The sequence below is a fragment of the Nelusetta ayraudi genome, unplaced genomic scaffold (genome assembly GCF_046127955.1).
Source record: "Nelusetta ayraudi isolate G7.1 ecotype Tasmania unplaced genomic scaffold, CSIRO-AGI_Nayr_v1 ptg000059l, whole genome shotgun sequence".
In the NCBI taxonomy this organism is placed as follows: Eukaryota; Metazoa; Chordata; class Actinopteri; order Tetraodontiformes; family Monacanthidae; genus Nelusetta; species Nelusetta ayraudi.
Window position 1 is genome coordinate 232,391 of NW_027466109.1, and position 22,755 is coordinate 255,145.

Genomic DNA, 22,755 nt, shown 5'->3' on the forward strand with positions numbered 1-22,755 from the left:
CAAACTTGGATGTTTTCCTTTGAACTTTTTTATTCGGATGGAAGAGCTTTCTAACCTGCGTGTTTAATTAATAAACCCAATCCACGCAGAGTGTGGTTACGTGGTTGCGTAACAACAGCTGTGATGTAACTGCCAGCACCCTGGTGACCACATCTGAGAGAGAGACCCTTCCCAGGGAGACTTATGTCTGGCACTTTCACTTTGAGCAGACGGCGGGAGACGGGGAAAGGTGCAAGGAGGCTGCAGTGTAGACAGAGGCAGCCGCCGAGCTCGGCCTCGGCGCCCCTCCGCACCCTCTTTCCTCCCTCTGCAGGCTCTGGGAGATGCAAAAGGCTCCTGACAGCCACATTATTCTTTAAAAGCGCCGGCCGCTTCTGGAGCTGACAGCTTGTTCAGCAGTGGTGGTGCTGGTGGTGGGCGCTCAGCCGGGCCTAAAATGCTGGTGCAGCGTCATCCGCTGTCCCCACTGCCTCAGCGCGCACTGGCGCCGGGGGAGGGGCGGAGGGGCTGGAATGCTTGCAGATTGCTGCCTGTTTTTTCGATGGTGGTGGAAGTGAGGACGGTCCTAACACCCACGTCCGCAGCACCAGCCGCCCAGAGGTGGAGCAGCCTCTGTCTATCTGAGAGTCTAGATTTTATAGATTGGTGCACAAACGCAGCAGCAATGGAACTAATTAGGTAATTGGATTTCTATCAGAGGCCATTAGGGAAAAAAAACAAGACTGTATCTGTGGTCAAATAAGCAAATTAAGCCCTTGTGTAACTCTAAAACTGAGGAATGCAGTTTTTGATTTGTCAGCTCGGTTGTGCACGATAATTTGTGTCTTTCAATCAAGCAAACATTCCTGTTTGCACTTTGTAACATAACATCATGTGCCCACACACACACACACACACACACACACACAGACCGGACACACTGACACTAATACATCAGCTTGCCCACTCACACTCACTCTTCTTGGTGCTGCTGCGCGCCGCCAGGCTGGTGGTGCTGCCCGACTGGCTGTTGTCCTCCATGCTGGGGTCAAAGGCCGGGTTGACCAGGCCGGGCTCGTCTGACAGCAGGGCCACAGTGGAGTTGGGGCTGTCATTGGGCAGCGTGGCGATGGTGAGCTCCGACGTGCTGTCGGTGCACTCGCCCTCCTGCGAGCGCCTCTTCCTGTCGGCCGAGAGCCCATAGTGAGAGGCTCCTTTACACCTGCACACAGGGGACACAAAGAGAGAGAGGGGTTTGGATTGAAGGTGCAGCCTGGCAAAGCATTGCAATAAATAGTGGAAATAATTATAGATAAAATAATGATGATGGTGGTGGTCTGATGAGATGCTCTCAGATTCTACCGTACAGTCCTGGCCCAGACACTGGACTACAACCACAAAATGCTCTGGCAAAAAAAATAATTCACAGAGCTCTCTAATATATGTATATATATAAAAGTATGCGTCGCCTCTCTGGGGATGTGCCAGAAAAAAAAAAAATTTGCTCCTTCAATAAAAGACAAGCTGTCTCCAGTGCCTGCAACTTTTGTGACAGTCTGACTGAATTGGAGGGAAAACAACAGAAGGAGAAACAACACACGAGGGCGTTGGGATACGTTGTAACTGACACTGCAGTTGAATATAAAACAGATCATCTCCATGTTGTTGCTGTCGGTGTTTGTTTGTTGTTTGTGTGCACCGAGGCAAATCGCATTCCTGAGCCACTCGAGGTGTCTCTGCCAGCTTCGCAATCACCTCCTGAGTTTCCTCCATTAAAACTTTGAGCTGAGCTCTTCACAGGCGGGAATAATAGCGGCTTGTCTGCACGGCTGAAACTCAGCCAAGTGGCTCAAACATTAGGTAGATTTTAATGAGCTGGATAAAGAAAATAAAAATGATCCACTGAGCTCCTGCACAGCCTGCCACTCAAACTCTCGCCGCACCTCCCAGGCTTTTACAAGCTCCACCCATTAGACCTTCAAGCCCTTGCAATTCCCTCCAAGTCAACTGCATAAGAGCAAAGGATCAAACAAGACAACTACATGAAGTTGTTCAAAAAAAGAAGAAAAATTGATTGCGAACGCGTGAAATTATGTTTTTTGACAACATATTATAATTTAATTTGATTATTAACATTTTTCTTCTCTTGATGTACAGTTTCGGAATTGGTCTTTTCTGAGTTGAATGATCCAAAATCGAAAATATAGCCAGAAAATCCTGGATTCTGTCTTCTGTCACATCAGCTGCTCAACGATTAGTGCAGCACAACTTGGCTTCTTGCAGCAGGTACTCCAGGCAAGTGGCCAGCAGTGTAATGCCGTGCCATAAGAGCCTTCCAGAACATGAGCTGTTCCACAACAAAGCCGCGAGTCCAAGCCAACAGGATGAAGTCGAAGATGAGGACGGGCACTAAAAACTTGCACGCTTGGTCATACGTCTCGCTGATCACAGTGGTGCTACTGCATTAACCCTCCGTTAACGCGTCATCAGTGGCAGCACTTGGTCTCAATAACGGCGCTGTCACTGTGCACTGAGTACATATTTCACGGAGGGGAAACTCTTTCCAACCTGATCTACGTCTCGCGTGTGAGCACTCGAGCGGCGGCCAGATGTAGCAGCGCGCGCGGCTGAAACGGCCGAATCGATCGACTCCGTGACAGATTACAGTACGCTCGTCTTTGCATTTATTTGCGCAGGTACGTGCTTGCCGAGCCGTCATGGGTCATCTGGTTCATTCAGTCAGCGAATCGCGCTGTACTTATCGGAATTGATCGGACATGCATGCAGGAAACGTGCAGGAAGTGAACGAAGGAAGGAGGAAAAGCCTTCAGGGAACGTGTTGCGTTCACTTGTCAGCGTGCAAAATGCAGCTGGCTGCAGGCCGCTGCAGTTCTTCGGTCCAGGAATGCTTGCAGTTCTTCCAGCAGGTGGGACTGATGGAGAGCAGAGATCAACCGCAAATGAGCTGCTCCAAAGCTCGCCAAGCCAAGACCGTCTTCAAGGATGTCCCGGCCTGTTTGGTTCACTTTTGGTACGACTGCAAGCGAGTGTGACTGCTGTATTTTCACCTACTGCACCAGCGGGGAAAACAAACTGATTCGACCAGACGACACGGTGCAGGTGTGGATCCCTCCTGAGATAATGTGCAGACGCAGGCACCTTACTAAACAGATTAAATAAATAGATCAGCTATTGAGGCAAAGTTCAGGGGAAATTATCGCCGCTCGCCTCCACCAGACCAAAAGCTCTTGGCCAGTCCTCTATTTCAGTATTCTTTACACACACACACCCACACGCCCGGGTTCAAACTCTACGGAGCTGAAGCCATGGACAACATTCCAGACTTTCAAAGGTGTCTGTGGAAAAAATGAAAAACCACAGTCACTCAGTGGAAATGGGCAAATACTGTTGGACGCAAGATCACTCGCTTGAGTCCCGCAGACCACCCACATCTCACAGAATCTCACAGGCCGGTCCAGGAAAATGAATGAATGAATGCACAATACAGCGTTCACAATTTTTTACTTCTTTATTAATATTATTATTCGCAGAGCAGACTGAGCGGGGTTTCATTTGTAATATACTGTGAATCCACCGGCAGACCCGGAGGACAGAAACCAGAATAACAGAAGTGTGTGTGGCAGAAATATGAAGGCGATCATGGCCCAGAAGTCTCCGAGGCGGCAGGGCACAGCCACCGGTTTATTAGAGAGGCTTTGTCTGCGCTTAATGAAATGCCCATCCTCGGGAGGACGGGGAAGAATTGGCTGAAAGCAGGAGCTGAAGCGTGGCTGTAACTCCACTTGCAGTTTCTCGTTTTTTGAAAAATGTTTGGGCCACAATCTCAGCCGTGTGTGTGTGTGTGTGTGTGTGTGTGTGTGTGTGTGTGTGTGTGTGTGTGTGTGTGTGCGGTTATACGCCTGAGAGGAGCCCCTTGTATCTCCACACTGGGGTGGTCTTGGCGTCCTTAGCCTAGGTGGGCCGCATCAGGGCAGGTAGGGTCGTCACGTTCACAAATATGCATTGCCCCACCTCCCCCACCTCCACTTATTTCCTCACAGCAGTGGATTTTCTGCGCGACTACTCTCTCCGCTTTGCTCCGTCACAGCGGCGATCCTGCAGCTTAGCGGATGATCATTAGCGCCGCGATATCCGCGTCTCGCTAGGGCCTCAGTTATCACATCATCTCTCTAAAGCCCAGATAAGGGCTGGCGCCGCCAAATGCGTCCTCAGCCCTCCTCACCCTTCCTCCCCCTGCTCCGGCCATCCCTCCCTCTCGCCTCGAGAGCTCCCAGTGACCCCGCTGGTGGCGCCCAAAGCGACAACAGTCGCGGCGCAAATGGCCGGCCGCCGTTCATGCGATGTGAAACAAACACCGGCTCACAACTCGTTTAAAGCCCCTGCGAGATTCTCCAATCCTCTTTAGGGGTGAGTGGATTATCCCTCCTAGCCCAAACACGCTCTCCGCTGCCTGGCTGCCGCGGACCGCGGCGTGTTGGGCCACCCCCTCAGCAAAATTACCTCCGACTGGAGCGGCGACAAGTGACTCGGTGACTCAGAGGCTCACAGTGGCAGCTGTATGTGGACATGTTGGCGCGAACGGATCCAAAGTCAACTTTTGTGTGTCTGTTGGGGGGGAGTCTGCTGGCAGGCTTGAAGACAGTTTAAAAGTTGGGTTGACTTTGCTCCTCGTCTGTTTCCCACAGATTTCCCACTGAGTAGAAAGCAGCAGGCAGATGTAGCTGCTGCATTTTGCAGCAACTTCCAGCCTCTTTAAAGCACAGAAGCAAAAGCGGGACATGTAATATCTGCTGATAGCAAAGATACCTAGAGGATCTAAGGATAGTACGGCCGATTACAGAATTAATGTCATTGCCGATAGCTTACATGCTGACAGACAAATCCAAACTTAGGATATTTCAAGTTACAGCTGCATAATAATCACACACGCAGTGTGTTAGTTTGAAATCAATCTTTCGCAGCGACAAAAACAACAGTGGCAGTTAAATGGTCTGAACCTGCTAGCATCTGATAATAAGAACAAGTCTCCATATAACGCCAGAGGAAGTCGCTTGTAAATGACACTGAAGTAACATCCAAATCAGAGTTCGCTTGAGTCGCTGTTTCAGGCTTTTAACATATGAACAGCAGATTGTTCTCACTGCAGAATGTGTGAATTTCTAAAAATTGCACGTGTTGTACATGTGAAAAAGTTTCCCTTGTGAAGAAAACAAAAGAACGGAATGCGTGGGAAGCCTGGGAGAGACAGCAGGTTTATTTTTAGAGTGCTAGTGTGAAAACCGGAGAGCACTTTAGCTACCGGGGACGTTTAGCGGCTTTAGATGTCAGCAGGGGGCGACGAGAAGCGACCGGGAGGGGGCTTGGAGCAAATAGATTCTTGCCATAAAAAAAGGACAAGATCTGGTTTACTTGAGTAATCAAGAGTTAAAAAAAAAAAACACTGAGATAATTTACGCTGCATTTCACATCACGTTCACATTATTAAGAGTCGAAAGTCCAGACAAGATAAGATTCATGCTTGCAGGCGTTGACCGAGGCTCCGTCTTTTTTAATGGTGAGATTATTACTGCGGTTGCTGCGCAGTCCATGTGACAAACATGGAACACAGCAGCGGCGAGGAGACAGAAGAACTGATAGTGAGGGTGGAGGGTTACATAAAGAGAGAGTAATCCTGTTAATGATGAAGTGTAGTAGCGCTAATCAGAGGTTTTGTGTGTGTGTGTGTGTGTGTGTGTGTGTGTGTGTGTGTTGATTGGAGCCACCTGCTGCGACGGCTGATCCCATCTGCCGCACGAGGAGCGAGAGAGAGTCAAGCCGCCCACCACCGCCACTGCCAGAACTGCTGCTAACTGCCCTCACATACACACACACTGAGCTCATTTCCAGCTGACAGATTTGATAAACGTGCAACGGAGGCGACCCGGGCGACCAACCAAACTCCCCCTCGGCCCCCCAAAACAAAGAAAAAGGGCAGAAACAGCAGATCTTTCCCGCTGTGTTTTGTCGAGCGGCCGTCTTTAACCACCAGCCTTTATTTTCCGCTCCGTTGCTGAGGTCTCCCCTGCCGACGGCGGCCAGTTGGTGGCCCGCGACCAGCGGCCGAAACTCTTGAGTCATGTGTTTTCCCCGCGGGGCGACCCGAACGATACTCATTGGAGTCGCGACCTCATGATGAAGCCTTGGCTCAGCACCTTTTCCTGCCCGTGTCTGGTTTCAACCTGTCGCTCCCATCCTCAGTAGAGGAAACACTAGGGATGATTTTTCCCCTGGAAACCATCACTAAAACAAACACCACTAATACTGCTACTATACTGCTGCTACTACTACTACTCAACCTCTCTGGCAACCCTGCAACCAAATGCTCCATGTGCGTGTGTGTGTGTGTGTGTGTGTGTGTGTGTGTGTGTGTGTGTATTTTCTCCCTCTCTCTCCAGCTTGAACCGCTGAAAGGTTTAACTCTAATTCCCATCGCTGCGACGCTGCTAGCGCGATCGTGGTGAATCCCCACCAGGCAGCTGTCCCACATCGCACCGTTTAGCCTATATTTTCCCTCGCGCTGCCACACTGGCCTCTGGCACTGTCCTGTTTTCTCAACCTCCACGTGCCGCCATGCGACCGATCACCTCCGCGACCCCCGCGGCCCCGGCGACGCTCGGCAGGGCGCAGCTCACGTGCGGGATTAGCGCCGCGCTGCTCTCGCCTCTCTCGCTCTGCTCGGCTGGCAGATTTCAACCCTGCAGGAAGCCGGCGGTGTGTCGGGGGAGCGATGGGCCGCTGCACTTAACTCCCGAAGCCTCACAGGAGAGGAGAGTCTGAGCCAATCAGGGGCAGTGGCTGAACCAAATCTGTTTTCACAACATGCACACACACACACGTCAGTAGTAGCAGTAGCGCGACTAACAAGGCCGTGCACTCGATGTTGATGGTTTTAGAGCTGATGTTTAAGTGCACAACTCTAGCTGGAGCCTCTGCAGCCGCTTTCATACGTAAATATTGTTTTTGAAAAACTGCCTTTTCAAAGTCGAGTCGGTCTCGCAGCCCGTCCCGATCTGAGTCCTCGACGCTAACAGCCGCCTCACCTTGCCGCTCTGCTGCTTGAGGAGAGGCACATCTGACAGGAAGCCTCTGCTCAAGTAAACACGTTGGCTCACCGCTCACTGCGGCTCATGAATACATGAATACATGCATAACTCAGCCGGGCATTTCGCCGGCCGCACGCGCGCCCACCTCATTTGGTTTAATGTGTCTGTTTGTTTGTTGTTGTTGCTGCGTGAGCCGAGTCGGTTGCGTGTTAACGAGCCATTTCAGCCTTGCCGCTGTGCCCTTAACTCTGTGTTTTTGTTTGCGTTGTGCGTTGGTTTATCTACTAGGTTTTTGTCTTGCCACGCATGTAAATGCCCTCTCGTGGCATCCGCACCCAGCAGATCATACTTAACAAACCTGAGCACACACACATACACACACAAGCGCTGGTCTCGCAGGAAGTGAAGGAGGCCGGCGGCACGACGGCACTGCCGGACTCGCAGATACAACAAGACAGGTGGGGACGGGTATCACCGCAGATCAGGGATTAATATTTAATCCAAACAAATTTCTCATTAGTAAACTCTGGCCCGCCTCGCGCAGCAGCGCCAAGCCGGACGGCTCTTGACTGGAGAAGAAACCCGGCATCCGCCAACGGCTCGCATTGTTTGCATTCAGCGAGTGCGCGGCTAATCCTGTTAGGATGTGTCCGCGCTGGAAGACGTCCTGAAAACCGGAGCATGTGCGTGTGTGTGTGTGTGTGTGTGTGTGTGTGTGTGTGTGTGTACGTGTATGTGTATGTGTGTGTGTGTGTGTGTGTGTGTGTGTGTGTGTGTGTGTGTGTGTGTGTGCGCCCCGCTCCCTGTGATCAAACGCCTCCCAGACAAGGGCTGAAAGGACGGAAGCTAAGCTAATCACAGTCTTTAAGACATCTCAGCACAGGCCCAGAAATGAACGCAGATTAATCATTAATGCTTGTCGGCGCTGCGCAGTGATTATCAGGGGAGGCCATGTGCCCGGGGGGAGGGACTAGTGTGTGTGTGTGTGTAAGCGAGTGAAAAATCACAACGCATTGGCTCCGTTGTGTGTGTCAGAGCCGCTCTTCCTATTGGCTGCTGACTGCACGAAGCAGTTCCAACCAGAGAAACATCATCAGTCTGCCTGTGTGTTGTTCAGCTGCCTGTTTACATGCAAATAGGACCTATCGCGGCCGGCTGGCCTTTCTTCTAGCTGTATGGTGACAATGGGTGTTGGGTAACGACAGAAGCAGGAAGAAATCAAGTCAATCGGTGTTGCAGGAGGTACTCGGAGGGCTGCAGGCTGCCCCCCTTGTCAGCGGCTGCGCGCACGAAGACAAATGGCGCGGCGCGGCTCTCCAGCCAGGCGGAAAAGCACCACGTCCGCGTGGTTGCTGTGGCTCGGCTTTTCCCTCCTCCGACACATCGTAATCGGCCGGAAAGCTCGCAGGAGCCACACGGCCGTCAGTCAGCGCCACCGTCTCCTGTGGGCTCGAAGCAGGAGGACCGCTGCTGTGTTTACAGCAGCAGTAGCAGCTTCTTATACCACCACTGTGGCGGCTTCTGTACGGCCAGAAGGAGGGCGGACTCAGGGTTTGACCTTTGACCTTCCTGTCAGCTCCCAAATGCCCCTAAGTCGCTCATCTTTTTCCCCGTCAGCCGTCACTTCCTGCTCGAGAGTCAGGGTTTCGTGTCCCCTCCTGACCTCTCTGCCCTCGCCCTCACCCTCTCGCTCGCCCACTCCCTCTCCCTCCCCCTCTCTCCTTTTTGGCATCAGTCGCCCTTCGACACGGACACTCGTGTGTATCTCTGTCTACCAAAACCCCACTCGGCGGAGAGTAAGCGGCGCACAATGCAAAGAGAGGGATTTGCCAGGCGCTTCATTGTTCCGCATATTCACAGCGGCCTAATGGGACATTTCCGACAGGCCGGCCGGAGTGAGCTGAGGCGAGACGCAGCCGCTGCTGGCTCTGGGCGAGGGAGGGATCAGAGGAGCCTCGCGGCGTCACGCTGAGCTGCTGAATGTAGGGAAACGTTAAATCCCACATGAGGAGGGGCGGCGCGAGGCGGCGAAACAGGCGGTGTCAGTAGTGGAGCCGGGATGGAGGAGAGTGAGACCAACAGGGTAACGATTCGCCTGGGGTAGAATTCCATTTAGGGTTTAGCATTTTTTACGTTTTTTTTTTTTTTTGTCCTTAATGTCTTGTGTGTCAAGTTTGGCAGCATTCAGCGGCGTCGCCAAGGATAATTTAAGAGCGAAAGTGCGAAACTCGATTGGCCGGAGAGCCGAAACAAGTTCACCGTCGTTGAAAAGGAATTTGTTTTCTGTCAAAACAGGGAGCTCGTGACATTGAGCTCTGGGGAATTGGAATCTGTAACAAAAGAAAAACCCAACTGTTTTTCCTAAGAACCACAAGAAAAAAAGGCGACGTTGCAAACAAGCGCAGGCAAGGCGACGACGGGATCGACAGGCTGTCAGAAGCTTGTGCGGCAGCCGAGGCGTGTTTTTAATCCACGTCTCCAGGACGGTTTCAAACACACTGAGGCTCACGGCACTCGACGCGCTGAGACACCAGAGTACTAGCAAGCCGTTCATTTTTAATGCCGAGGTGAAAGTCTCATCTATAAACAAACACTGTAGCCGTCCACATGCCTAGCAAGGCTCACAGAGAGAGAGAGAGAGAGAGAGAGAGGAGGAAACTGAGCTAACGCATGCTGACGTTTAGCTTTAATCAATAGAGTGGCCGCTGTCACACTCGCAAACGCACACACACACACACACACACACACACACACACACACACACACACACACACAACACACACACACGAGCGCCGCGGTGTAGCGAGCCGAGCCAGTGCGATGCTGCAGTGCTGTAACTGGCCGTAGCGTCCCGGAGCTGCACGGAGCACCGGAACCTGTGCAGCTCCGACTGGGCTGCGCTCTGCTCCACCCAGGTGCACCATCCCGTCCTGCTGCTAGCTAACCATCGGGAGCACCACCACGCATGCTTCCACACGTGCTTGCACACAACTTTTTTTCCCACGAAAAAAAAAAATCTAAATGTAAACATTAAAAGTGTTGACTTGCAAACACAGCCAAACAAATGGTTGGTGAAAGCGAAGGGATGGACACACACACACACACACACACACACACACAGGGCTGGCTGGACGGAGGATGGAGGGATGAGGAGGTGGTGGTGGTGCCTGGATGGGGCTGGATGAGTGTGGCTGTACTCACAGCTCAGAATAGAGGATGTGAAGGTTGCCCAGATTGTCAGTGTAGTTGGCTGGGCTGAGCCACGGCAGGACCAGCAGCAGCAGAGCCTTCATGGTCTTCCTCTCCTTCCCACCTCCGCCGCCTCGCTCTTCGTCTTCCTCGCGCCGGAGCACCGTCCCGCTCTCTGTTCTCCCCTTCCTCTCGCTTCCCTTCCTCCACCTCCTCCGCCTCCTCCTCCCCCTCCTCCACCACCACCTCCAACTCCAACCTGGCCGTGCTGACCCTCGCCCTCCCTCCTGCCCTCCCCCCTAAAATCCTCTCCCCTAAAAAAACCCAAACACTGCCTCACCTCCTGCCTCCTCCTCCTCAGCCCTCCTCTCCTCCCGCTTTTTACCTCTTGGCTACTTCCTTCAGAGCGGCCGCCCGCTCATCTCAGCCGCAGAGGCGGCGATCGGTGGCCACTTGCCAGAGGTTGAAGACGGAGTGGCGGAGGAGAGAGAAGCGGCGGCGGCAGCAGCAGCAGAAGGAGGAGCAGGTGCAGAGGAGAGGTCCTGTCGCGGTGGACGAAGCAGAAGAGGAGAAAGTGCAAAAAGAAGGTGAAGAAGAAGAAGAGCTGGAGCAGGCGGCAGCGGGAGAGGCGGAGGAGGCGGTGGCGGGAGGAGGAGAACCACGCAAAGGTGGCACATTTGGAATACAATTTGAGATGTGCAGCCCCTTAATCTGCTCCGGGCGCTGCCACAGAGTCGTAAGAGGATTTGCGCTCGTATGCGCGTGTGTGCATTGCCGCCACTCTCTCTCTCTCTCCCTCTCTCTCTCTCTGTCCCTCTCTCTCTCTCGCTCTTGCTCTCTCGACGTGCGTGCGCGGGTGCGTGTGCTGCGTTGCGTGTGCGTGCGCCTTGCCTTATACTGCAGCAGAAAGCGCCGAGGGAGGCGGGGAGAGGGGGAGGGGGAGGGAAGGGGGGAGGACGGGGCAGACCACACAAAGGCAGGGGAGGGGGTGGGGTGGTGGAATATACATCAGCCCCGGCCGCGCCTGTCTTTACTGCCTTCACACACACTATGACACACACACACACACACTATGACACACACACACGCACACACACACACACACACACACACACACACACACACACACACACACATCCTATGGCCACTGCATTAACCCCCCCCACCTCGTTGTGTGGACCTGTGCAGAGGGGGTGGGGGTGGGGGGTCGGGGGGACCAGGTCGTCTCCAGACGTCCACCCCTCCGCTCCGACAGTGGACTGATCCCCGCGCAGCAGATTGGTCTGATCGCTCCAAAGAATCTGCTTACGTGTGTGTGTGTTGTTGAGAAAAAAAACAAAACACAAACAACAACACATGACCAAAACACACTGGCCAGGTCAGTGGAGCCGTCGGCCAGGATGACCGCTTGTCATTCAAGAAGGGGATAAACCTTGGTAACAGTGACTACAAATGAAACACGCGTGTATTTGTTAGAGAGACATATTTTTTCCCCCCACCAGATAATCAGTTTGGCGACAAACAAAGGGAGAAGGGCAGCCGGCGACACACAATAATAACAACGTCGACCTCGTCTGTCATCGCCAGCTGCTCAGTCGTGCGCCGGCAGCCACTTACAGCCGGGGAGCGACTCAGCGAGGAGGTGTTTGCTGACGGACTGTCCGTCCGTCCATAGAGGCTCCTCCAGCCTCTCTGTCGCTACATGCTTTTCTAATAAACACCAGCAGATGAGGAGGAGGAGGAGGAGCCATCAATCAGCCGACATCATGTACATCGTCCAGTAACCTGCGCTCGCAGGTCAGAGTGTGGAGTGTTTACATGAACGAATGGGCCCAGCGTGGTGTTTTTTGTTCGTGGTGCAGAACAAAAGTGGGCTGCCGAGTTTGGTACAGTTTTCCACTGTACCAAACGTGTATACAAAACAACAAGAACACAAAGAAGCACATTGCAAAATATGTCGAGTCAATATGGATCGACAGCCAGGCTCCCGGGCAAAGCGCATCTTTAATCTCTCTCTAGTCTTAGTTTGGCATTCTTTTTCACCATGCCTTAAACTTCTTTTTTTCTTTTGGTTCTCTTCTTCGTTTTTCCTCCTACTACTTCTTCTTTTCTCCCTTTTTTTTTTAAATCCAATTTTAGTGCGGCGCTGTCTCCCTCCCCCTGGAGAAAGACACTTAACTGGTGTAAATACTCCGTCTGAATGAATATTTCATGGATGGAGGTAGTTGGTGGTTGCAGGCAGAATTTGTGATTTGCTTGCGTGTGTGTGTGTGTTTGCGCATCTCGTTGTGCGTGTGTTAATGCATGCATGTGTGCATGCGCGGGTCCTCCTGCGGTGTTTGAACAGCGCGCACAGCAACAGGACCGCAGGGCACGCAGGAAATGGAAATGTAATTGGATTGTGACAGGATGCAGTTCGCCAGCAGAAGCCAGAGTGCCCCACAGGAGTCATTTCATACACTAGCACAGTAACTCGCCGAATCATCCCCGGCAACGTGCGCACACGCGGCAGACACGCCCACGCCTTCGCCGCGATGTTTTTCGATAGGACTCCTCCCACCGTCAAGGCGTCAAGGTGGGGTTTCTCACAGGAAGCGGCTCAGCCTAGGGTCATATTTGTCAATAAAGTATCCATCCATCCATCCTTCCATCTATCCATCCATCCATCCATCCATCCATCCATCCATCCAATCATCCATCCATCCGACCATTCATCATCCATCATCCAACCATCTCTACCATCCATACATTCCTCCATCCATCCATCCATCCATCCACCCATCTATCCACTCCTCATCCATCCATCTCTACCTTCCATTCATCCATCCATCCATCTCTACCTTCCATCCATCCATCCATCTCTACCTTCCATTCATCCATCCATCCACCCATCTATCCATTCCTCATCCATCCATCTCTACCTTCCATTCATCCATCCATCCATCTCTACCTTCCATTCATCCATCCATCCACCCATCTATCCATTCCTCATCCATCCATCTCTCCATCTCACCTTACATTCATCCATCCATCCATCCATCTCTACCTTACATTCATCCATCCATCCATCCACCCATCATCCTGCCACCATCTATCCATCCACCCATCCATCCATCCATCTATCCATTCACCCATTCATCATGCTGCACACAGGGTCTAAGGTTGCTATAGCCAATCATAGCTGTTGTTGGGTAGAGCTGGACACTCAATGTCAAAGCTGGCACTGGAGACCCTTTATAGTCCTCATCACCTCGCTCAGTTTCACTGACCGAGAAAAGTCCACAAGAGTCCTCAACAGCAATGTTGTTTAGCCAAAGTACCCGCTGGAGCCTCGGCCAAGGAGATGCATTCAGGTGACCTTGCATAAGCTGGTGCAACCTCGAAAGAAGAAAAAGCTCCTTACATAAGTTATTACAGAGAAGAAAAGGTTGGAGTGTTTCCATCTAGCAGAGGACGGGGGTTGGGGGTAAACGACATGGGAACACAAGCTGCTGCCTTTCAAACATGCGGTTTGGTCAAAAGTCTTCCAGCACCGAGGAATGAAGGTTTGATTATACCAAGTTCAGGCTTCATGTTTTCTTTTGTGCACACACAGCCGCACTGATATTATGCCTTTATTATCTCATTTCAAAACACGTTCCTTTGGTCAACAATTTAAAAAAAGAGAAAAAGAAGGAAAAAAAAAACACCACCACATTCTGTTCCACATCTTCCCAGCTTTACCCCCACATGCTCCGCTGCGTCAGTCACCCAACACACACAACACACAACTCCCAGTGACACAACCCCCACAAAAGAGTCTGCGCCACACAGTCCTTAGTATGTGGTGGACATAAACCAGCGTGTTGGGCAAATTCAGCCACAAAACTACTTGCTTTGTTTTAGAAAAACGATCGGGACTCAGTGTTTCACACGGTCTGCTAGGGAAAAAAACAATAAAGATGCGACGTGTCTCAACTCCATCCTCCAACTTTTTTTCCCCCCCGTTGTCGACACGACCACGTTGTTCTGTGGCTCCTCTGGCTCGAATAGTTTGGCCCAGGAGGGTTTTTCAAAGGCAGCCACGTGCATCGTCTCCTTTAAATGTGCTTTCTTTTACTCAGTTATTGTATTATAAACTTGCCAATTCCTTTTATCATGTTATGACTATATTGTTTGGAACCCTTGATGAGCCCGAAATGAATTCCCATAATCAGAGACAGTAAAGTATAATCTAATCTAATCTCATCGAATCTAATCTGATGTATTGTTCTTAAAATACCCTGGTGAGACGATAACACCATATTTCAATGAGCTGAATTTGATTTGTAATAATTACAGTGACAGCTCAGTCCGGTTAGCTCGCTCTGGCCATGCAGTTGTTTTTCAGACACGAGTCTCTTTCCCATCGCCTCCGTCCGCATCCCTCACAGAGACAACACACACACACACACACACACACACACACACACACACACACACACACACACGCACCCACACACAGCAAGGTCAAATACAAACACCAAAACCCTCACAGTAAGACAAACGCAGAGAGATAAAAGCAACCCAAAAGAATTCTCGTATTTTTGTGGGGGGGTTTTCAACGCCCCCCCAAAATGCAAAAACTCCTTTGTGGCTGGAGAAAGATCTAGTGAAAAACAAGCAAATTCTTCCAAAATACGACGGAATAGCAGTGCGCTCAAGGCAGACTATCTATAAAACAAACAACAGGGTCTGTGGGTAACAGAACATGGCTACGATGAGGGAGAAAAAGGGAGACGTGCAAAGCAAATAAAACTTGTTTTGGACAGAACTGGGATTAATTAATACACATGTAACTGCACGTAATTGGCTCAGAAGGAAAAAAATACCGTAGGCCCAGTCAGTTCCGTGCAGGCTGCAACGGGAAGCCAACAGAACTATCAAAGCACAACTCTGATTACACATTAAAATGTGTCCCTTTTGCTGTTTCGCTTTAGTGGCCGTGCACAGAATGCAATCCCTCAACAGAAAGGCCGGCAAAGGTCACAGATATTTCGATGCATATGAGATCAGCCGCTAGCAGATGGCACGGCCGTCGTCTCAGACATGGTGGCCCCTGGGCTGCGGCCAGAGACAGCGTATTCCCGAAGGCATGCCAGCCCGGTAACATGCTCGAGGGAAAGTGATGTAATTCACACCTCGGTTAGGAGCACTTTTGTAAAAGATTAGTAATCCCACAGTGACAGCGTCCAGGAAGACGCCCAGTGGTGCCGGATCGGCTCCCGGAGCTTCCTGACCTTTCGCTGGCCTGAACGGGCTGGCCGGGTGAAAGTCCAATCAAATCAATCTCAAGGCTGCATATTGATGCATTTAGACATGTAATAATGGCCAAGGTGGCCAAACCAGGAAATAAAAGAGGATGTCGGTGTTTAAGAACTTTTAAAGAGAACCGAATCTTGCAAAAAAAAAAAAAAAGGGGGGGGGGGAGAATCTGGGGAGAGACAGTCCTCTGGGCCTTTTCACACCCTTAATCGCCCCCCCGGGGACGTGGCAACAAGGGAGGCCACATCCCCGAGGGCTGATCGGGCCAATGGGAGCACAGTGCAGCGTGCCTCAGAGCACCTCACCGCATTAGCGATTTAAGACACCAGCAGGAGGGCGACCGGCGATGGGGAAAATGCTTTAGAAGGAAGGAAAACAGCAGGAACGGAGGATCACGGTGGCGTCACGGTGAAAGGGAATGAAGAACATAGAGGGAGGAGAGAGTTTACAGGGTTTCACAAGTCTTGGTGTTTTATGAAGTGCAGATGAACGGTAAACACTACTGCTGCTGCTGCTGCTGCTGCTGCTGTGTTGGTGTCTTGGTGCACTAATTATCCCTCAGGCCTTTGGGGCGAGGGGGAGGAGTGCTAATGAGCCTTAATGAAAACCCAGCCCGGCCCGGAGAACCCAAAGTGTCGTCTTTTAATGATACATTAAAGCAGAGAAGAACCGGGACGCCCGCAGATGAAAGGCTGCGCCGAGCAGAACTTTTCCATCAGAACAAAAAAAAAAAATCTGAGCTGCGGGTTAATGACGGCGGATACACTTTGTGTGTTTGTTTACTGCAGGTCAGGGAAGTTTTTAAGCAGATAGCAAGGGGAAAGAGGACAGAAGGGGAAATGCTCAGGCTCTTGATTTTGGACTCGATAAAGTCTCTGATTTTATCTCAGGGTGGCTTCGCACTCGCTTTGATCCAAAACAGGAGGATTTGTTCTGAATCACTTCTGCGTATTCCCCTCAGGTTGTTCTTTCTTTGCCTTCTACTCCTTCACCTTACATCACTGCCTCACGCGTCGTGGTCACCCATTGCATTGTGGGACAGCCACAGCAGGATCCATCCATCCATCCATCCATCCATCCATCCATCCATCTATCCATCCATCCATCCACCAATCCATCCATCCTAACCCTAACCCTATCCATTGTGTTGGTCTCATCAATGCCACAAATCAGGGTGAAGTTGCTATGCCCAGTTCACCAGAGGCTGGAGCGAAAATGCAAACTGCACAGCGCACAATGTCTGGGAATTGAACCCACAGCCTTCTTGAGAAGTGACACGTCTGACCACAGTGATACCCTGATGCCACAACAACGACAATAACACCATTTATCCTGAGCTGATGCAACAGTTTTGTCTTTTGTCTCAATTTGAAACTTAGGTCCTAACTTTTCAATGTATTCTACATTGTTGTTTGTTGTTTTTGATTATCGTTTTCCCATGTTTGTACATTTTACTTTCTATTTATAGTAGATGATGGGAGTGGAACTCTAGTACAAGGCCTGTTGGCTTCGTTCCCTCCTTGCACTGTTTTAAATTGTGCTAAATAAATAAATACAAATACAAATGTAGGACCTCTTCAGAGTTTCTGCCATGTAAAAAACAGTTTTTCTGCCTCCTCAGTGTGTCTTTTATATCTCCTTGTGATTTCTTTCCTTTTCTTTTTTAAATACAGTGTAATATAGCTCAACCTGCAATTGCGTTGTTACTACTTGTAGTGCGATTACAATAAAGGCTCTTCCATTCTATTCTATTTGCTGAAAGTGCAAACACAGAACGTGTTTCGGGCACCTGTACCTGTGACCGGCAACAATTGTGCTCTGATGTCGCTCTGTACAAACACAACTGAATGGCACTGAATTGGTTCCTACCTGCTCTTAAAGTGGTCCTCCAGCTCGCCGCGGGGCAGGCGCTCGCTGCAGTGCTCGGCGAAGGGGCAGGCCACATTCAGCTTGTCCAGCAGCTTGTGCACCAGCAGGCTGGGCTTCCTGCAGCTCTGCAGCATGAGGGGCGTCCGGCACACGGGGCAGAAGTCGCTCTCCAGCAGGAAGCTGGTGAGACACTCCTGGCAGTAGGTGTGTCCGCAGGGCGTGTCCAGCGGCCGGATGAGCGGCTGTAGGCAGATGTGGCACACCAGGTCGTCGTCCACCTCGTCCTGGTACAGGTACTCATGGTTCTCGCCCAGCTGGTGGGCGTGGCCGCACGCGGCGCACAGCGCCGGCTGTGAGGCTAGCAGCTCATAGTCGGAGGGGGAGAGCGGAGGAGCGGAGGCTTCGGCCATCGTCGGGGCCAGACTCTCTCATTGGTGGGACGTTAATCCGGCGCGTTTAATCCCGCGAGAGGCACGTCGGCGGCGCAAACCTGTTGGCAAGTGACGGGAAGGATGCGTCAGGCAAACAAGCATTTTGTTTGTGTTTTTAACGAGCATTATTTCCACTACAGGGAATCTTGGTTAGAATTTGTTTCTCTTTGATTTGTTGAGTGTTTTTTTTTCCCAGATCGATACAGAAAGTAGCTGTAAGGAGATTTTTTTTCTACCTTGTACTCAGTTGGTACTTTTGTTTATTCCACTGGGCTTTGAACAAACAAAGAACAAACTTAAATCGCACAGGCATTTAGTTTTTTGGCTGTTTTTATGTTCTGAGCAAAACTTGATTTTCTCACACCATACTGAAGTCACTTGCAAAGCTCTGCTGCTTCATCTGAACACGTGGGTGCACTTACAAACAACAGCACTGTGGCCAAACACTCGGCTCCCTGCGTCATTATTCGTACCATACAAGACACTCACACGCACTCTTTTTTTGCACCGTTAGATGCGACTCACTGCTGCACACTGGGCCTTTAATCTCTGGTAATCTCCCTTGCAAATGAGCAATATTTGCAATTGCTGACAACCTGCCCAGGGCTGCACGTCGCCCAGTTCAGCTTCGTCACATCGCTGAGGGGAAAAAAAAAAAAAGCGGGAAGTTGTCCTTCACCCCAGAAATGTCTGTGAGCCAAAGTGACTCCTTTGCTTCTTTTTTTTTTTGGCGCATATCTGGACGACAGCTGTGTTTGCAGCACAACAAACTTGTCTCTTCTTTTCACAGTTTGGGGTAAGATGAGATCAAAGCGGCTGAGATTTGCTGCCGGGAGCATCGACAGCGGCTCCTCTCAGCAGTGGCTGCAGGGACAGGTGGACGGGGATCCGGCTCGGCTGCTGACTCGCTGCTCTGCGTGTCTAACAGACATCGTCGCTAATCCTTGGTTTTGTTTTGTTTGATTTTTTTGTGTGTGTGTGTCTGTTTTTTATTTTTTATTTTTTTTTGCTGGAAGCTCTTAAGCATGCCAGCGCACACGTCATGCTTCGCCACCAGCGGGCTCCTCCAGCACATGGACGCTGACAGATGGACTCAGTCGGACACACGTCACCTCTCGCTTTTATTTCTGGACCCACTGTTGGGTCTTGGCTGCCTAATGAGACGCTAGTGTACGGCAAGAAGGAAAAAAAAACCTGTCATCATCATCATCATCATCATCATCATCATCATCACCACCATCGCCACAGACAACAACAACAACAACAACAAGAAAACTTGTGTCTGGAGTCCAGAAAGTAGGGCGGGTGTGTTTGCTGAATACATTAAAAAAGTGAAGTCGTCTAATTTGTGATTTCGTGCTCAAAGTACAAATAAATCTGACCAGTTTCATAAAAGAATCTTCATTCCATCTCGTCTTGGGGCGAGTTGGGACAACCAAAGCAACAGCTGATGATAACACTTTCACTCAAGTACAATATCGCAATAACGCGGCTGACTCATTCCTTTTTTCAGCCAGGCATCAAACTGGGATGGAGGAATATTTGTCACGCTGATTCTTATTCACGCGGGGACCCTGGAAAGTTCTCCTCTGAAGACATTTCCTGACACAGTGAGATCTCTGTTCGCAGAGTATATATCTATCCGCCTCTGCCACAGGTAGCGCTGCTCATCTGTCCCAGCCGGAGTCAAAATTGTTCTTGGTATCAGATCAAACCGACGTTCCATGACAGGCAGCTCGAAATAAAGACAGGGGGAAAATACGTTGTTCCACCAGCAAACGGGCAAAGACGTGTCGAAACATAATGCGAGCCACCACAAACAATCTCTCGCACACACACACAGCTGACACACCCAGGCCTGAGGAGCAGCGGCTGCTGACGCAGGTCGGAATGCTGCTGCTGCTGCTGCTGCGGCTCGACAATGACGGCAATGACAGTGCGCCCAGTGACTGGTTTCCACCGGCTGATATTTTTTCGTCTTTGATGTCACAGTTCACACCTGAGAGGCCATTGACACCAATCTCACGCTGTCATGCTCACTTTCACTCCCCTGAGATTAGTTTCTGGTCAGGGGTTTGATGGAGAATGATGCAACTCAGGAGTTCAGGTTGAATCTTAGAGGCTCCATAAAATCTCCTGTTATTACTCAACCAAATCAGCTTTGCTGCTGTTGTTTACACAGTTTAGCCATTTTCACATTTCCTTTTTTTCTACATATGTATATCTCTCTCTCTATATATATATGTATGTATGTATGTATGTATGTATATCTATATATATCTATATATATATATATATTTTCCGCCTCTGACCCCCCCGATGACCCCCAAAAAAACTCTTTGGATGTCAGGAAAACAGCATATTTAGCCTTCTGTTTACAGCCTCCCACTGGGTTAGGGTTAGCTGCTGTGTTGGATCTTCCACCTGCGTGAAGGGAGAAGAACGTGGTCTCCAAGGGGGCGTGGCCACTATCCTGGATGTTATACAATCTGACCTTTGTGACATATCAAAGGGCAGGTTGCCAGAATAATGTGTCGTAACCTCACACAATGCAAACAGGAGTCAACCAAAGAGAGAAAGGATGGAGTTTTCACATTCCTGAGACTCAGAAATGAAGGGAAGGGTTTTTTCACAATATGATTAATAATTATTAATACAGAACGTTGTTATGATTAAAAACAATTTTTATTTCTCCAGTTAACTGATGATGATTTCATCCATCGTGTTTATGTCCCACTCTGACATTTGCCTCATCATATCACTGAATGAATGTCAGAGGATCTTTCTCACTCATTGGCTTATATTTGTTCATCATCTCAGCTGCAGTAAAATGGGGGGGATTAGCCAGATTGCAATGATTTCTATGACAGCGGCACAACATCGTGACAGCCTTTGAGCTTTGAGGTTGTTTTTTTTTTGTTTTGTTACGGCTGTTTACATTTTCATTAATAATTACACTTGCACACTAATCCAAAACCAGCATTGGATTGTAAAAATTGAAAGGCATGTGAAGTGTTTGCTTCAGTGTTGACCTGCAGTCAATTCTCAGCTCTTTAGTTGTTTGCTTGAGATAGCTTCCACCCTCTCCTCTCGCCAAACAGGGCCGCTGGCTCATGCGACTCAGCTGTGATCCGTTCCTGACGAGGTCATTTGCGCGATCTGATCTGGTGTAGAATAAACACGAACCCGCTCGAGGCTTAAAGCGAACAAGCTTTAATGTGATCAAAACCAGGACAGAAGTGAAAATTCAAGGCGGCGCTTCTTTGCATAACTGGTCTGTTCAGCCCTGCAGATCAGATTTTTAAATCCCTTTTAATGTGCCGCGCTGCGTGCGCTTTAGGCGTGTTTCACATCATGTCTGAGAGTGCGTCCGATCGCTGGACTCTCGCAGGCGGGCGTGGCCTCGCCCCGTTAAGATCGCAAACTGCTGTGTTGGTTCACGTCGAAAAGGGAAACCTGATTGCCGGGGGAACTCGGTGACTCACAGCGACGGCCGAGGTGCGAGAGAGAGCAGATAGGAACCAGTCAGGGCCGAGCGCCGTTGCTGGAGGCCCGTAGCGTTGAACCTGGACGGCGAGCGCGCAAAGACAGGAGGAAACCTGCATTCACAAACAGACTGGCCGTGTTCTGACACGTCCCTGAAATGCTGGGAATTCCAGCAAGGTGCTTGTTTTTCACACTTTCCGAAGCGTCAACATGCTAATAAAAGCAGGTGAGGGAGAAACAGAAACTTATATATATGTGTGTATATATGTGTGTGTGAGAACGAAATGGTTTCAGAAAAAAAACGTATAACTGTATTTTAAATAAAGCCACTGCTCAGCAATGGTCAAGTTGCCAAAATGCCGCAAAAAAATCAAAAGAAATACAGACGTCACTCACACTAATTAAAGTGTCACTTTGTAGATTTTCCACCTTGATGTAAATATTTTTCAAGTCATTAACTTGTAATAGAGTGAATGACACCTGTGGTCCATCCAGCAGTGCACCTGGCCTGACTGGACCACACGTTTGGGTGGCCTGCCCGGCACCGACCTAAAAAAAACAACACTTCCCGCACCAACATCAACACCTCTTGTCCTCTAGCTAGCAAAGGTTTCCCAAATGATCATGGTTGCCAAAGAAGAAGATAACGATATGCCAGAGAAGGTGAGGAAGAAGAGGAGCGAGGTTGCTGGACAGGCAACCAAATGTGTACAGTACTATGCCGGCCCAGACCTTGGCGTTGTGTCAAAGGTGGCGTCAGCTAGCTACCGGGTACGAGGCATCAAAATGTCAGTTTTAAGATAGAAAAAAGTGAGCTTTAAATCCAGCAACAAGGTGTTGAATCTTTTCCAGCTTTGACAAAAATGGAACCAAAAAGAGTCTCTCACTTCTAAACAAAATGTATGTCTGTGTGAGTGTGTTTCTCTTTCCCTTTCTCAGCGATCTGCGCAGCTAGCCAGGCCGAGCTGGTCCGGACACCTGCGTGTGAGGAAACAGCTGCGGCCAGATGTGAATCCAGCGGGAGTCTCTGAACGTCAGGACGTCCGAGTGGATCAGCCCCAGGCTTCACGGAGCGCCGACTCAGACTGGCGGTTTAACATTGAACACAACACATCCACCTTAATGATCAGCAGGCGCCGTAGTGCAGCTGAGGTGAACAGAAAGAAGAAGAAAAAAACACCACCACAACTGCTCCAGCCCAGATTCCACACAGAGGAAACATTTTTTTAAACAAACTTTTACCCGGGAAGAAAGTTTTAACTTACTGAGCGACGTTCCCTGGGAGTAGCGCAGCTCACCTGCACAGGTAAAGTCCCGCTGTGGGTGTAACAGTAAACCTCTCGCACAGGGGAGGTGCAGGGGGAGGGGTGGGGAAGGGGGGAGTTAAATGACTCAGTAAAGAGGACTTTGTCCCG

The 22,755-nt window shown here is 50.2% G+C and overlaps 1 protein-coding gene across 4 annotated transcripts in view; it reads right to left on the reverse strand.

The window, feature by feature from the left end:
- The window catches only part of lnx1 (ligand of numb-protein X 1), a 32,933-nt gene extending 10,557 nt beyond the window's left edge, over positions 1–22,376 (reverse strand). The window contains exons 1-3 of one of the 4 annotated variants that reach the window (XM_076039298.1): positions 22,228–22,376; positions 17,424–17,913; positions 951–1,201 (exon numbers count right to left, since the gene is read on the reverse strand). In XM_076039298.1, coding sequence (XP_075895413.1) covers positions 951–1,201; positions 17,424–17,833 — 661 coding nt within the window. In that variant the 5' untranslated portion in view covers positions 17,834–17,913; positions 22,228–22,376. Of the gene's footprint in view, positions 1–950; positions 1,202–10,283; positions 10,462–17,423; positions 17,914–22,227 lie in introns of those variants that run through there. The other 3 variants (XR_012928429.1, XM_076039299.1, XM_076039300.1) reach the window with 3 other exon arrangements.
- Between the last annotated feature and the right edge of the window lie 379 nt (positions 22,377–22,755).